Raw genomic sequence first — 16383 nt, 5'->3', positions numbered from 1 at the left:
CGAGAGCAATTCCTGCTCGTGTTCATAGTGTCACAACCCATGCAAAGGACGTATCCCTGCCCCCCCCCCTGACGAGCATGAAACACCTTTATTGCCCCCCTGACGAGCTTGAATACCTTTATTCCCCCCCCCCTCCCCTGACGAGCTTGTGATTGAAGACCTTTTTTTTTGCTTGTCAATTTTTTTGGCGGACGGCCCCCCCCCCTGTGGAAAATCCTAGGTACGCCACTGTATTGGCATTAACGATTTTCAGTATCAAAATACTATATAAGCCGATGGAAAGTGGATCTACAGAAAGAGCTATAGAGAGGCTAGGAGGCTTCAGTTATTTTCTTTGCTGTTATCACTCATTCAATGAACAAGGTTATAATATACTGAACTTAACTCAAGAGATACGTCTGATCTGGCGAGACTAGTATACTCTCATCACTGCTAAAAGTAGAGCAATTGGACTTGGAGTCGGTCGAATTTTATTCAAGTAAGTTTCAGATAGGCTAAACGTAATTCATACATAATAATTGGTTCCTGGTCTTTCTCGGGTCTTCCTACGTTAACTTAAATCATCATAAAATTCGAATCATTGAGAAACTGAGTGATATGTTTGATCATGGACGGTCTGATCGAGGCATTTTAAATTGTGGATGTGAGTGTGCAGTCCCACGTCTTTCTTTCTGTGTTTGGTTTTGTGAGTTTGTCACTCAAAATAAATGTCTGGGCGATTCCATACGTGTAAAAATTTCTAGTGTCCCTAGCCGAATGCTTGGGCAATAGAATATTCTTTTTTGTCAATGATAAAGCTGTAGTGGGTAGTCATGTGAACAAACTAATAACCAACACCAGGCCCAGGGTGACCAGATTTCACAAAATGGGATCAACAAACAGACAAAGCACTCCTAGTACCAATGAGGTCCAAACATTACATGTATGGACCTCATAGGCGACATCAGTGCTAAAATTGGGTTAGAGATTTATGTGGATCTAAATTTATTGTAATTTCAACAAAAGTACTAGCTAAATTTGAGGCTTTTGTTGAAATTTTGCTTTAATGATACATTAATGCTTCAATAAGTAACAAAAAATTGAAAGAAATGAAGGGGAACTTACATTTTGACGACTTTTTCCTGATTTTCTTGGCAGTTGTCCTTCACTTCTGACTCTCGATCGGACCTGATATGCAGATCACGTATACGCGTTCTCGTCAGGTGATCGGTCGGTTATTCTTTTCGCCAGATGTTGATAATTATATATTTCATAACGCAGCGTTCATCGCAAATTTAGCTGAAAGAGATTGAAGTTGAACAGCGCAAGCTTTAATTTATTCAGAAATAACGTTTGATTGCACAAGTTTCGCCTCGGACATTTAGGATCATTTGGTCCCATATTGGCGTAACTACGGGGGGGGGGGGGTGTCCCTACCACCGTCCACACCGGGCGTCCACAAGCCAGCAATTATCTTTTTTCTCTTTTTTTAACCAAAATGCTTCCCCCAGAAAAAAAGAACCAGGGTTAAAGAGAAAGACAATTATGATAGAGGAACACAAAATACTTTATTTTTTCAGCTTTTAATGCATCGACTTATAATCAAATATTAAATGGGGCTTAGAACATTTTTTTAAAAAGTCAATTAATAAAAATATTCCGCTCTTCGGGATTTGAGCTTTCATGAAATATCCGATCTTTTTCATGATTACCGAAAATACTTCAAATGTCAAAAAAAAAATTATCGGTGTAGTAGCTGATACCTTGCGCCCGCCTTAATTATTTTAATGTTGAGATACTTTGCTTTAATTTAATGAATTCCTAAAAGCATTAATTCTCAGATCATTTGTCGCAATCGAATGATTCGATTGGTAAGCTAGTTGTATAATTATTATGATTCATGAATTGTTTAAAATGTGTCTCTCTATCAGTTTTGAATATTTAAAAAAATGTCAGCTCGTGCTTTTTGCTCGCAATATTTTGATTAGTAAGAAATTCTTGTGTATGCGAGTTTGATACATAAATAACTAGAGAGAGAGGGGGGGGGGGGTGTCCCTCAGCTACTTGTCCTTGCTTATTCCAATTTTTTTTATTATGCTCGTGTTGTGAGTATTTCAAAGTCTTTTCTTTTTCTCACCCTTTTTATTGTCTCGGAGCTTCCCTCTATTTCTTTGCTACGATGTATAGCCCATCTTACTTGTTTCATTTTTTTATGTTCTCATTTCATTGAAAACATAATTATTAAACTGACGTAGAAGACTTTACAACAAAATTTTGATATTGTTTTTTCTTGTTTGTTTGGCTTTCTTTTTTCTTCTCCTCAGTCCTTTTTCTAATTAGTTTCCCTTTCCTTATTTTATATTATTTCATTTCATGAGGCATCCGCCAACTTATATACAACAACAAACGTTAGAGGCGGATATCCAGTAAGGGGGCGTGGTGGTGTGCCCTGTAAAAAGAGGAAAATAGGAAGGAAAAAAAGCAGGATTTATCTTGGTGAAGATGATAGTGGTGGTGATGGTGGCGGTGATGATGATGATGATAATAATGATGGTGGTAGTGGTGATAAAGATGAGAATGAAGTTGGTGACGATGATATGATGATGATGTAATTTTGTCTTTAAAAAAATAATAGTGCAAAGGCGAAATCATTTAAAGTTTATTATGAAAATAGCAGAAAAAAATAATTTGAAAAATTGTACGTATGCGTATGGAAAATCTATCCCCCACCAAAAAAGAAAAAAAGTGAGATTTTGTTTTGTTATTTGTGACGGCGTAGGCCTATGCGAACAGCTGTGTGATATAATTATGGTAAAAAAAGTAAATGAAATGCCAAGAAATACATGATAATGACTTTTATTGTACATTCAGTATATCAGTAGATAAATTCATACTCGTTCCAAAAAAAGAAGAAAGTGGGTATATTATGGACCATTAAAAATGGGCAGTTGCTCTATATATTATATTACATAGAATATATAGAGCAACTGCTCGTGTGTAGCGGTAAGTTATTCACCTGATCTACATAATTCATGCGGCGCACGGCGCGTGCGCAATGTTTAATAATTATTGTTGTGAATACAATGAATGTCATCAAAAACATAATAACACAGATCAAATAGTGCCAGCTCGACGCGCAAAATGAGAAAAAAATATATATTTTCTGCCCTGATAATTTGATAACCCTAACCTAACCCAATTTCTAAGTATTTTTATCATAAACAGGATAACTATATACAATGATTGAAATTAACTTTATATTCTTTTGCGAACAAAATGAATATGAAAGACAGCTTTTTGATAAAGAACACAGTTTTAGAGCGTTAGAGCGCGATTTATACCTACAACCGCTAACATAGGCGGATCCAGGGGGGCCGAGGGGCCCGGGCCCCCCTATTGGCGGAGCAAAAAAAGAAAAAAAAAGAAAAGGAAGGGAAAAGAGAGGAAAAAAGAAGAAAGGCAAACATAAGAGGAGGAACATGATTAAATGAAATAACATTAGGGGAAGACTCTGAAAATAATTTTTTTTTAAATCTATTTGTTAGGATAAAAAATTTTCGCTCGCGATTCGCGCCTTATTGTCTTTTAGGGTATTTGCATATCTTGCTCAATATGGAGCTTGAAAAATCAAACTTTGAAGTCATTATACAAAACATATTTCAGCTGGGAAATTGAACTTTCATTATTTTGTTTCATTTACAAATTGATTTTTAAAAAGTGCTCTGTAAAAATGTCTGTGATATCATCTGAACATTATCATTTTCTGCTTGCGCTGCGCGCTCGCAAAATTTGAATTTTCAGGTACGTATTATTTTCCTGTATTCCATAAAGTTCTCAAAAAGTTCCCTATTCAGGTCAGATTGTTAAAACGTATCAGCTAGCGCCGCACGCTATAGCATTTGGATTAGTCGGTTATGTATATCCCAATATTAATTCTAAATCAAACTAATTTGATGACAGTTTATCAAAAACTTCGACTCGCGATTTCTGCTCGCATTGATAGATATATAATGCCTCTTATGCATAATTACAAAGTGCTTTAAATGTCCAGTTTTCAGGCCATAAAATTAACACATTTCGCGCTCCCATGCGAGAGAAATAGGAAGATGGTCATCAATTTCATATGATGACATAATGCCCTCATAGCATGTTCCGGTCCTATGTAAAAACTCAAAGTAATAAAAATAAAATACATCAGCTCTTTTTTAACTGTGATCCATCACAATTCACAATTTTCCCACAAAGTGTTTGCATTACAGAGCTTAAATTCACCCTTTGTTATATCATATATTTTTAGCTCGCGCTTTGCGCTCTCTTTATTGATTTTCATGATAAGAAAGTTACTTAGAATACCCAAATTCTAGGTCGAAATCTAAAACACACCTTAATTCAGATACGCAGATTGTTCTCTATTTAAATCATTATCCAGTTTCAGATCACAATATCAAAAAGTGTCTGCTCGCGGATAAATAACTTATCCTTTTCATGATAAAACATGAATAGTGCGTCCAGAATCTTTCCCCATAATTTTGTTTACCCATCACATTTCTCCTATTTTCTCCTCCCTTTTATTTTCCATTAATTTTTCTTTCGTTCACTTTTTTTCTGTCCTCTTTTCCCATAATTTATTTTACCCATCACATTTCTCCCTATTTACTCTTCCCTTTTATTTTCCATTAATTTTTCTTTCGTTCACTTTTTTTCTGTCGCCTTTCCCCTTCTAAGTTCTATTTTTTTTTCTCGTCTCACCGCTTTTCCTCATCCCCAGCCCTCGATCGACGCCCGTGCAGATTCGCAAACAATATCAAGAGTATATGTCTACTTGCAAGGGCGGAAATCTCTCCCCAAAGGTAGGGGGACCAGGGGCTGGAAAATTTGACAAGCAAAAAACAAACAAAAAAAGAAGGTTTATCACCCTCTAAAGAAGGTCATCTTGACCAAAAGAAATTTGACAAGCAAACAAGCAAAAAAAAGGGGGCATGCCAAAAGTAAGATCGTCTCTTCCAAAATACATTTCGAATTTGAACGACATGACCAAAAATAGTAGGGGGACATTTCATAATGTGCCCCCTACTATTTTGGGTGAGGGGACATGTCCCCCGGCCCTGGGGTTTGCGCCCATGTGGGTGGGGGTGTTGCGCCTCCCTATCGGGATCATATCACAGCGAGTATACACTCTTCCATATTGGAAGAGTGTTTACTCGCTGAGATTTCGATCTCACACATAATTTTATAAAAAAAAATAGAACAGCTACGCCTTGAACACAGGCCAAAATGCCTAACGATTTCTCCGCGGCATTAACAACTCTCGTAAAGGGCGCTCCATTTATAAATAACGTTGCATGAACAGCTCTCTATGGCGACGAAATTTACCGCGGAATTGCAGCCAGCAGCGTGGGAAATTGGCAGAAAATTCAAGAAGAGAACCGGTGAGTACCGATTTAACAGTATTCATGTATTAATTAATATTTATTTAATCATAAGAATAATTTTTTTTTACGGAAAGAAAGCTTAGTTCTAAGCTAGGGCGGCCCAAATGCGCGTGAGTGGAGTCCCAGTTTCTTAACACGGGTAAGTATTGCGGTGTCGCCTAGAGTGGACAAAGAAGGCTACACAGTCATGACAGTGTTAGTATTACTTGTGAAAAAATATAAAGAATTGGAAGGGAGGGTAAGCGAAAGAATGAAGGAGAGAAAGAAAAGAGATGGATTGAGAAGAAAGAAAGAAAATATGAAGGGGCAAATGAAGGAAAATTTAAAAAAAAAAAGGTTTCCGTCATTCTTTGAAAAGAATATAGAAAGAAAGGAAGGAAGATGAATAAATGTGTGAAAGACAAAATAAAAGAGAAAGGAAAAAAAGAAAAGAGGAGGAAAGAAATAATGAAGGAAAGAAAAATGTTATTCATTCTTTGACAGAAACAAAGAAGAAAACAGGAAGGAAGGGAAAGAAGGATAAGGGAAAAGAATTAGAAGGAAATGAAATAAAGAATGAAAGAAAGGAGGAGATAGGGAGGGAAGAATGAAGGGAGGAGTGGAAGGAAAATAATGGAAGGAGAGAAAGAGCGAAAAGAAAAGGGAGACTGAGCACGGGAGAAGAAAGAAAGAAAAGGGAAAGAAAACAGAAATTTACATGTAATAAGTAAGAGAAAGAAGGAAATAAAGAAAAATGAACAGAGAGAGAGAGAGAAAGATAGGAAATGAAGATAGGTGGAACAAAAAAGGGCAAGCAGGAAGGATGAAGAAATAATGATAGAAAAGGAAGAAAGAGGAAAAAGTTTGAACGTCAAGCAAAAAAAATCCAATCATCTAACAAAAATCATGATACTAGGTGTTTTTTAAATATATTTTTGAAATCTTAAACTAAAATGTGTTAGAAATGAATAAAAAATTTCAAAGTGAAACATTGTCAAACTTAAAAATTAGATGAAACATCACGGCATCATACACACCAAGACTCAAAACGAAAGCTCAAACAACTAGATCTAGTTATGAAAACTCAATAACTTTGTTCCTCTTATTACATCTCCAAATCAGTAATCTGAGAATCCATAATATTATTTTAAAATTTCCCGCCGATAATATCATGTGAGATTGTTTGCACCATTGAGAATCTGATCCATGCCTGGCTAGAGTAGCCTGCCACACATATGCAGTTATTAGGCCAGTTCGTTTGCAGTGTATTTAATTGGGTTAGCAAGAAAATCACTGCAGAACTTGCAAAAGTTTACAGTTAACGATTTTATTGTTGCCTCTGCTTCGTCATCTGTTGGTTATTTGATGAAAATTTGTCACTTTTAAATATATGTATTAATTACCCTTTGTTAAATATTTTGAAATAAAGGGAAATATAGGGGTCCCGGCAAGGGTTTGTCTGGACGCCGGGACAAAGTCCTGAGCAAAATATGGGACGATCCAGGGAAATACGGTCGTCTAGTCACCCTGACCAACACAACAAAATTGATTATTGGTAAATTATAGGTGAAAATGTTGTGTGTCGTACGGGATGCAGAACTGGCCATACGACACGCAACATTTTAAGCTCTAATTCACCTATGGACAACATATTTTTGTTGGTTGTCAGTTTTTTGCATGTCTACCCATTAGTACTTCGATATACAGTAACCACAAAACAAATTGAAGTTCTTTGTTCTTTTGGACAGCAGGTTAAAAAATGTGAAAATGGCTGATTTTTCTAGCATGGAATCACTGTTACATTAAGTTAGGCCTAACATGTGTATTTGAGTTTTGTCAGACGTGTATCAATCAGATATGAATATGATTATTTTTACATCTCTGACCGACCCTTTAATGTCACCATCCGAAAGACGTGACCAGGGCTAACTTAGCCAGGTTAGATAAGTAATTCTAATGTTAATGAATTCCTTTAAGGAATACACACTTATGGAGTTGTCAGAGATGGCTCATTGCAGATACCAACGCGTACAATGCAATGACTTCAAGCTCTCAGATGCCCGGCTCAGACGGCAGCGCAATGATAATTGATATCAATGCATATTTTCTTACCACATCTTATTCAGCTAAGGGGCTATTCCACGGTTACTCACGTTACATTTGGAGACACCTTGACTCATACTTGGAGCTGTAACTCCATTATTATTGATAGGAACTAAACATCTCCTTATCACAACAAAGTACACAGTCTGACTATCCTTCGTATAAAAACAAAACTTGGGAAATTCTATTATGCTCCTGGCAAATCTTTGGAATGTGTCGGTTACTCACGTTACATGATTTGGACATGCATAAAATGAAAAGTCAACATAAGTGAAAAGTCTCCTCATACAAGGCTTTTATGAAAGTTGATTATATCCATTTCAAAGAAGTATATTAGGGAGACAAACTTTGTATATAATTAAAAAAATAAAGAACACATGGTTTTTACTTGGGGTGCAGATAATATGGTTACTCACGTTACATTTTGTCCATGTATGGTTAACAACACACATGTCATTAAAAATTCAATGTGTGTAAAATTCATTGCTAGGAACATCTAAAAGAGATTTTATACCAAAAATTGGAGCTTTATTAGGGAGTAGGAGGGAAAAGTATGATTTCGCTTACTAATTATGCATAAATTAGCATAATCGCTTAATACCAATTTGCATGAAATAAATTACTGTATAGTATTGTAGATTATGTCCAAGACAACCTGCATGCAAATTTTCGGCGTGATCGTGCGGCCAATGGCCGAGATCTCAAGGGGGGCCTGGGCCTAACCCCCCGGGCCATATCAACTCCCAAAATACCCCGGCCTAGATAGGGTTACAGGTAAGGGCATTCAATGTGTTGTTCAAACACTCTTTAAAGTTTGGTTAATCAAAACCAAGTCTTACTAATGCACTCTCGCATTGTGAATACTTCTACTAATATTCAATTTTTGTGTGTGATTGTATGACCACTGATATTTTGATGAACAAAGAGTCGCATCAAAGAGATGTACCCTCATTTTGCTTTTAATTAATCAAAAATAACTTCACAACTAACCATGAGACTTAAAACTTGACATCCCACAAAAAATGTTACCGAACTGAATAATTTTTACTGGTTACTCACATTACATGATGGTTACTCACGTTACAAAGTTACTCACGTTACAGTTTTTCTTCATCAATTTTATAAAAAAATTGTACTTTTTAATGATTTTGATAGTCATCACTGTGTCAAAGATTGTTTGAAGGAAGAGAATTTAAAATCCCACCAATTAACTGTGAAGAATTTTTCTCTCAGAAAACAAAGTCATTTTTTTCGGTTACTCACATTTACATCACCTGAACAGGTTGCAATATTTATTTTTGAATGAGTACTACAAATTTACTTGAAAAGCGGTTGTGTATTTTAAGTAATTTGACTCTTCTAAACTTCAGAAATATATAAAGTGGTATGTTGTTGCAACAACAAAATGGTAATAAGGCATATTTCATTTTTCACTATTTTTCTTGTATTTTGGTACACAATGGAAGCACAACTTTTGACCATTTTTTTCCAAAGTATACATATGAAAATAAACTTTTTATTTCTTGTTCCTGAAACTATCATGTATGAAGGACTTAAAGTATTCAAAAATTCAAGAAAATATTGAATTTGAATTTTTAAGCTCATGTCCACCAACCTGTGGAATTGCCCTAACATAGTTTTAGAATATGAGGCTTTAAGATGATTTTTTTTTGCTTAAAGTTAGACAGGGCTCCACACTAATCACAAAATTATTTTCAAATTGTCTAATGCCCGGCCATTCGTCCGATTGCCAACTCCGTTAGCTCTCCAGTTGAGATGCATCTTATTACTTGCACTATAGTTTACTTTTGTTCAAATGCACCAGCAAATGTCGTGTTTTTGTGACTGTACTCAACGGAAGAAGAAAAACTCGTTTACTATCATTTGGTCTACATGTACCATCAGTTCATCCACTATCCACATGTTCTAATTTCCAAATCGTCCACTCACCATTCCGTCTAATAACTAGTTGGTGCAATAGCCATTTAGTCCATATACCATTTGGTCTAATTGGACTAAGTAATAATTGTGCAAAATGGATGAAAATGAAATAGATATTAGATGGACTGGTTATGAGACGAAATGGCCATAGACAGAATGGTGATTAGACGAAGTGGTGATTGGACCAAATGGTTGTTAGAAAAATGTTGATGGACGGTATGGCATGAGACTTAATGAAAGTAGACCATGTGGTTAGTGGACGAGTTGGCAATAGACGAATTGGCAATGTACCTCCGCACTAACCCTTTTTCTACTGGGGACGTGATCATATTGGATCAGTAGACACCCAGTTTTTCCATTTTTCACTAGTCCAAACTTAAAATTTACTGGTTCAAAAAAGATAAAGAAAAAATAAAAAAGACTTGATTTTATTTTGCTGTCTTTTATGGCATATTGTAACCCCCCCCCAAAAAAAAAAAACATAATTCATGAGAGTCATTTCTCAATTTTTAGAGTCATTTTTGTAAAATGCTGGAGCCATGTTTATAATTTATGAAAGAGAATGAAATATCATTTATATCAGTTTTATGTAATTTTTACTGGTCAAGTCAGACCAGTAAATCTGGCTATTTCTTAAAAGTTACTGGCCAGTCAGCAATTTTAACGGGTCTCGGACTGTCGGACCAGTGCCTGTGTCGTGCGCTGGCTTAGATCTTATGGCGATATATATGTGTAATAATCTCAATCATCCTTTATTTTCATTTTCAATATACAGGCACTTATCTACTTCTTTAGATGTGGATGAATGATTTGACAAGGCTGTTCCATGTTTTTTGCACAGCCAAGAGTGATACTTAAAGACCTTAACAAGGTACTGGCCCTGCGGATACACTGTAGAAGCAACAGACTAGCAGCAATGGCTTCATTACATTCATTCACTCTGGATGTCTTCCAACCACCAACTAACATTACGCATTCAAATGACATCGACAGAGAAGCATTCAAGAAAACCGTCACCATACCTGCTCTGAAAATCAACAAACGATGTATACATAAACTCCTCAAGGCATTCAAGTTGGCTTCGTTCAGTCGACCCCGCTTTGCTCCCATCCGCGACATCCCGGCGAACCCGGATGATAAGTTCCTGCTCCTTGATCCACAGAATATATGTCACGTGGATGCCATGACAGACAAACAGCGATCCGTCTTGAAGGAGAACGGTGTAGAGGAAAGATTGCATGAATATACCTTGGAGCTTACCTACAAAGACTGGCACGCTCATGAAGTGCTTCAGAGATTGTTGCCTGATGGTGTAGAAGTTCCCACTGGTTTTAGCAGGATTGGCCACATCATGCATCTGAATCTCAGAGAGTCCCAGTTGGAGTATAAAAAGTTGATAGGTAAGACTGGATTGATAGCTGGATCTTTGCATGTACAGTGGATTTTCAGGTGAATCTGCCTTTGTCAAATATTTTGGGACAACTGAATGATACAATGACAATAAAGTATCGCTTGCTTGTGAAAAGATTTATAGATTAATAAAAAAAACACACCGGGAGATTCTCCCATAAAAAACCCTGATGAATTAAAAATAATAATGTTGACCTCCTGGGCCAAGTCTTATAAAGAGTTACGGTTTATCCAATCAATCGCAACTCTATGGAAATCCATCAGTGTCATAATTTTGAAAATTTTCAAAATGTCCTTTGTAAACAAACGAGAACACACCAAATTGTCAAGAAATCCATGAAATTATGGATAAACATTCATATCTAGAATTTAAATGTTGACTTTGCTGTCTTTCCATAGTTGTGATTGATTGGATCAATCTCAACTCTTTGTAAGACAGGCCCCTGATATCACAATGTCACACTAGCTATCTATTTTATTTTTTGTCACATTCTTATGATTTTGTGTAACTACATGCAATTTAATGCAAAATGTTTCTACAAGTATCAATTCTTACAAATGATTTCCTCTTACGTTCATGTTCTTTTTTCCCTCCATAATTCAGGGGAAGTTTTATTGGAAAAAACTCAGGGCATCAAGACAGTCGTCAACAAACTCAATGAGATTGACAATACCTACCGATTTTTCAACATGGAGTGCATTGCAGGAGACCCTGATACAGTGGTGACGGTCAAAGAAAACCATATAGCCTATTCCTTTGACTTTGCCAAAGTGTACTGGAACCCCCGCTTATCTACGGAACATCAGCGCATCATCGATAAACTCAACCCGAGTGACGTTGTTTATGACATGTTTGCCGGTGTTGGACCATTTGCTATTCCTGCAGCCAAAAAGGGATGTGAAGTATTTGCTAATGACTTGAATCCCGAATCCTTCCGATGGTTGCAGGAGAATGCCAAACAGAACAAACTCTCCAGGAGACTGAGGGCATTAAACTTGGATGGTCGAGAGTTTGCCGTTGACGTTGTTAAACCAGACTTGGTCGTCAAAGCTAAAGAAGGCTTCAAGCACAGAGCACACATCATCATGAATCTCCCTGCGATTGCTGTGGAATTTCTAGACATTTTCCCATCCCTTCTTAGCCTTGTGCCATCAGAACTCAAAGAGAAGATCCCAGAGGTTATTGTCCATTGCCATGGCTTTTCCAAATCAGACAACCCTGCTGAGGATATCCAGAACAGGGTGGAAGACATCTTGAAGTGTAGGTTGAACTGTCCTTTGATCCACGATGTCAGAGATGTTGCTCCCAATAAAGAGATGATGTGTATCAGCTTCTCTGTACCTCCATCTATCTTGTTTGCTCCAACTGATAAAGATGATTGTGAAGGTAAGTTTGATGAATGATCATTTATGGTTAGGGAGATGTTTATCGTAACATTTGTAGTAACTATTTAAAGGGGAATGAAACCTTTGGAACAAGTACTACTAGTAATAGGCTTGTGTCGAACCGGAAAAATCAAAGAATAAGAACACAGATAGTTTGAGAAAAATCAGACAAATAATGAGAAAGTTATGAGCATATGAATATTGCAATCACTAATGCTATGGAGATCCTCCCGTTGGTATTGCGACAAGGATGTGTGATGTCATAGTGAACAACTTTCCTTTTGATGGACTATAAAATACCCTCAAAATGTCTCTTTTACTTTTCTGATGGTGATACAAACTCTTTTATCAATGATGTTCTTTAAAAATCTTTATTACATGCCCTCCCATAGAAAGAACACATGATCTACTGACAGATGTGATAAAAGAGGCAATTTAAGCGAAATATATACTTAAGTAATGGGGAGAGTTGTTCACAAGTGACATCACACATCTTTGTCGCATTGCCAATTTGAGGATCTCCATAGCATTAGAGATCACAATATTCAAATGCTCATAACTTTCTCATTATTTGTATGATTTTTCTTAAACTTTCATTGATCTGTTTCTTTGATTTTTCTATTTTTACACAAGCTATCTTATTCCAAAGGTTTCATTCTCCTTTAATGTCATATAGCATATTTTTTGGAGAGATTTCAAGGCAAAGCATTGTACTGTGTACACTTTCAGTTTCAGTCACCATCTTGGCAAGTACAAAACTCACTTAACAATTTATTACAAAGGTGAAATATTTGAGACTAGTTTCATTTGATTTTTTCAACCATTTTAAAATTGACGAATTCAGAGAGAATGATTAGAAAATTCTTCATTTAAGAGAGAGACATTCCTTTTTGTGCTGACATATTTATTTTGGAGGGGCCAAATGTTCATGGAATCATCCCTGATTAATGAAGAAATGTATATGCTTTACAAATGTTCTTCTAGCAAATTGTTTCACATACCTTCATCTGAATTGCATATCAGTGTTTACTTGGCATATTAAAAAATTAGTTTGGTCTTTCCCCCTTCATGACACAACTGAGGTTTTTTTTCACAAAGATTTTAAGTGTGACTGAATCGCATTTAAATTTCAGTTGCATGCGGTTATATAATATAACACATCTCTGCACTGGAAAGGTTGTGCACACGGAATGTGCACTACTGTATGTCCATCCATCACGGGAGTGTTTCATCAACATTTTGTCCGACAAGTTGTCAGATCTGACATCTTTCCGTGATGTTGATTGGCTAAAAAGCAGTGTTACTATGGTGACTGTCTGACAAAATGGGACTTGTCGGATAAAACGTCTGACAACTCCTTTCATGAAACGCTCCCCAGATTGCTTGTGAATGCCCTGTCACAGTCACATCGTTCCGTTCAAGCCTTGCAGGGGATTGCCCGCAACTCACCCGCAATAATGTTTTGAGCATGTTCAAAACTTTCCTGCGTGCACTTTTGCATGGGAGTTGCGTGCGAGATACTGTCAGTGCAGTCGACCTGCGGGTAACAAAACCAGGTACTCGGAAGTCACACACAAGGCTTGCACTGAACGATGTGACTGGGCTTTTAGATAATGTGTGTGTTGGCGTTTATGCAAGATACAAAGTCTCACTTAACGCTATGTGAAACACCCCTATGGGGCCGTAACACAAAGCTTAGCTAAGAGTGATCGTAGAACATGACTGCATTAACTACAATGTACAATCAAACGTCAAAATCAAGCATACAATTAATTGCTAACCTTTGTGTTACGGGACCCTGGAGTTCTAACAGGTTGTGCAGCAAAAATATAGAAATCTTATTCATTAAGTCTGTCCTATTTTTCTCTCTATCTTGTTTAATTTGTATACCTGTAGGAGACAAGACTGAACAATCAGAGTGTACAGAAGGATCAACTCAAGATGAACCCAACAAGAAGAAACCAAGGATACAATGATATTTACTATTAAGGAATGTATTTTTAGCAAGGATTTTATCCGCTTTAAGTTTTATTTTTCAAAGTTGTGCCTACCTCAAATTTCTGTCACACTAAATGTTTACAAGGTAAAAAATCATTGCAGGAAATCATATTAGTGTTGATACTAGCCTGGTGGATGTTTCATAAAGCTGGTTGTAATTTACAAGCAACTTTATGAATGACTGGTGAGCTTTTCTTAGGAAATGCATCAACACCAATGGAAATCAGGTGTGATCATGAAGCATGAGAAAGGATTGTTTGTAAAGCTCAGGGTGCTACATAAGCACTTGCCCGATTACCTGGGGCAAGTAGAAGAGTCGGGCAAGTTTTTTGAAGTAAAGGCCAAAACTACTTGGCCGAATTGGGCAAGCAAAATTCTCCCAGTAGAATGACCAAAATTAGGGTCGATATGATATGATATTGACCCTAATTTTGGTCATGGCAGGTAGATCAGTTCATGTCAAAAAGGGAGAAAAAGGTCAATGGTTTATAAAACTGCAAAGCTTTTTTTTGAAGAGGTAAAAAAAAATCAAGGATTTTTTTCATCAAGTGGAATAGATTTTTGGGCAAGTATATTCCAACTATTTGAAAATTTACTTGCCTGACAGGGTAAGTGCTTCTATAAAGTTATGTAGTACCCTGAAGCTGCTTGAAACTTTTGAACAGCTTTATGAAACACCCAATTGAACTACTTTATTTTTTACCCGTTGTAAAGATACATGTATGCCCATTACTTGGGAAGATATCCAGTTGGTAGACTTGTGAAAACTGTCTGTGGTATATTCAGGCATCGAGGATACAATGCATAACCATATATATTGTATTTTAAAGTATAGTTATTTAAAAAGCAGCTCTGATCAAGTGTCTGTATTTGATGTGGAGTACATATATATCATGTATTGTACATGCTGTACCAGATGAAAAGTGATAAGTCAATATCCGAAACATATAGATGGTGTTAGTTATATTGTGTCTTACCCACTTGCAAAAATAAATGGATATAATGCAATCTCCGCTGCCATGCCACATAATTCTATCCATAGCTGATTGTGCTAAATCTATCATCGAATATAACATCCCATTTCATTTCTTCTTGTGCAACCATCATTGGCAATATGCAGGTCCCTCAAGTTCATCTATCAATGGTTGCCATTACAGCAACCTGTGCATAGTTATGTTATAAAAGAGTTATACAAGCAAGCTTTAATGCTCGACTTACATAATCTTTGACCTTTATGTTATCCTGTTCACTTTTTGGCCATAAATTTCTGTTTCCATACAGGTACCCTCAACCACCGTCCCTGCTTCTTTCTAGGGGTAGCCCTCTGGTTACATCACCTGCAGGGTTCAGTTCAAATCTGACATTTTGCCACCGCTTCCAATCAGACGTTTCTCTTATAGTTGTCACCCTATTTGCTTGAAAGATTTCAAAACTGCATGCCCTCATTGTTAAAGTAATGAAGCATGATAGAGCTGTCGGTCCTAGACACTGACTTGTTTAGAATGGAGATGCGTAGTTACAGCCAGGCGAGCGGCCATTGTTTTCAGTCGTGGGAATGTCCCCCTTCTGAGAGTGGCAGGACTCGCTGTCTCAATATTACAGGAAATTCTCCCTGTCTCATTTTCTTACAAATTTACGACACTACTCCATACGCTTTTCTCCGAGGCATCACTGAAGTGGTGAAGCTGATATTTCTTTGTACGTCTCAAGTCATATATGATCTGTAACACCTGCTCACTCTGACATCTTGCACAACTCATTTTGCCATTGATTCCTCCATCTGTCCTGAAAGAGTACCAAATGGTACAGGTTCGTCCCATCAAAGCTTCATAGTAGCAAGATCTCCAATGAAAATCTTCGATTTCAGTAAAAGTGGAGTAGCGAAGCCATATGGGTTGTACATTGATGGGATTCCACTGAAACGACCTCGGCGGGTCAAGAGCTTAGTTCTGTGTGCTGCGCAGTGAGTTATGAGGTCCGTCTCTGTATGCCATTCCATAAGAAGAGGATCTTATTCAAATTTAAACCCTTTCAATTTTCAATTCAATCGTTTAATTTTTCAATTTCATGTTTACAATTATGACACAATTGACATAGTAACATATAATCACATTTGAAGTATATTCCAAAATTGATAACATTGAGAGGGAGAATA

General features: G+C 36.8%; 1 protein-coding gene across 2 annotated transcripts; it reads left to right on the top strand.

Moving 5' to 3' along the window:
- The first annotated feature begins 381 nt into the window (after positions 1–381).
- Positions 382–14652, top strand: LOC121418331 (tRNA (guanine(37)-N1)-methyltransferase-like). Of its 2 annotated transcripts, none has more exons than XM_041612142.1 (4): positions 382–478; positions 10210–10834; positions 11449–12231; positions 14127–14652. In XM_041612142.1, the coding sequence occupies exons 2-4, from the start codon at positions 10261–10263 to the stop codon at positions 14204–14206; spliced, it is 1437 nt and encodes a 478-aa protein (XP_041468076.1). In that variant the 5' UTR covers positions 382–478; positions 10210–10260; the 3' UTR covers positions 14207–14652. The 2 variants fall into 2 exon arrangements, with proteins under 2 accessions (XP_041468076.1, XP_041468077.1); XM_041612143.1 differs by having other exon boundaries at positions 459–489.
- The last annotated feature ends 1731 nt before the right edge of the window (positions 14653–16383 follow it).

The sequence above is a fragment of the Lytechinus variegatus genome, chromosome 7 (genome assembly GCF_018143015.1).
Source record: "Lytechinus variegatus isolate NC3 chromosome 7, Lvar_3.0, whole genome shotgun sequence".
Taxonomy (NCBI): domain Eukaryota; kingdom Metazoa; phylum Echinodermata; class Echinoidea; order Temnopleuroida; family Toxopneustidae; genus Lytechinus; species Lytechinus variegatus.
The sequence above is the reverse complement of the archived record's forward strand: the minus strand, read 5'-3'. Positions and strand labels throughout refer to the sequence as shown.

Coding starts and splice junctions, on each gene's coding strand:
- LOC121418331 (XM_041612142.1), top strand. CDS start 10,261: ATGTTTTTTGCACAGCCAAGAGTGATACTTAAAGACCTTAACAAGGTA. Junction 10,835..11,448: donor GGAGTATAAAAAGTTGATAG/GTAAGACTGGAT, acceptor TCCATAATTCAG/GGGAAGTTTTATTGGAAAAA. Junction 12,232..14,126: donor TGATAAAGATGATTGTGAAG/GTAAGTTTGATG, acceptor GTATACCTGTAG/GAGACAAGACTGAACAATCA.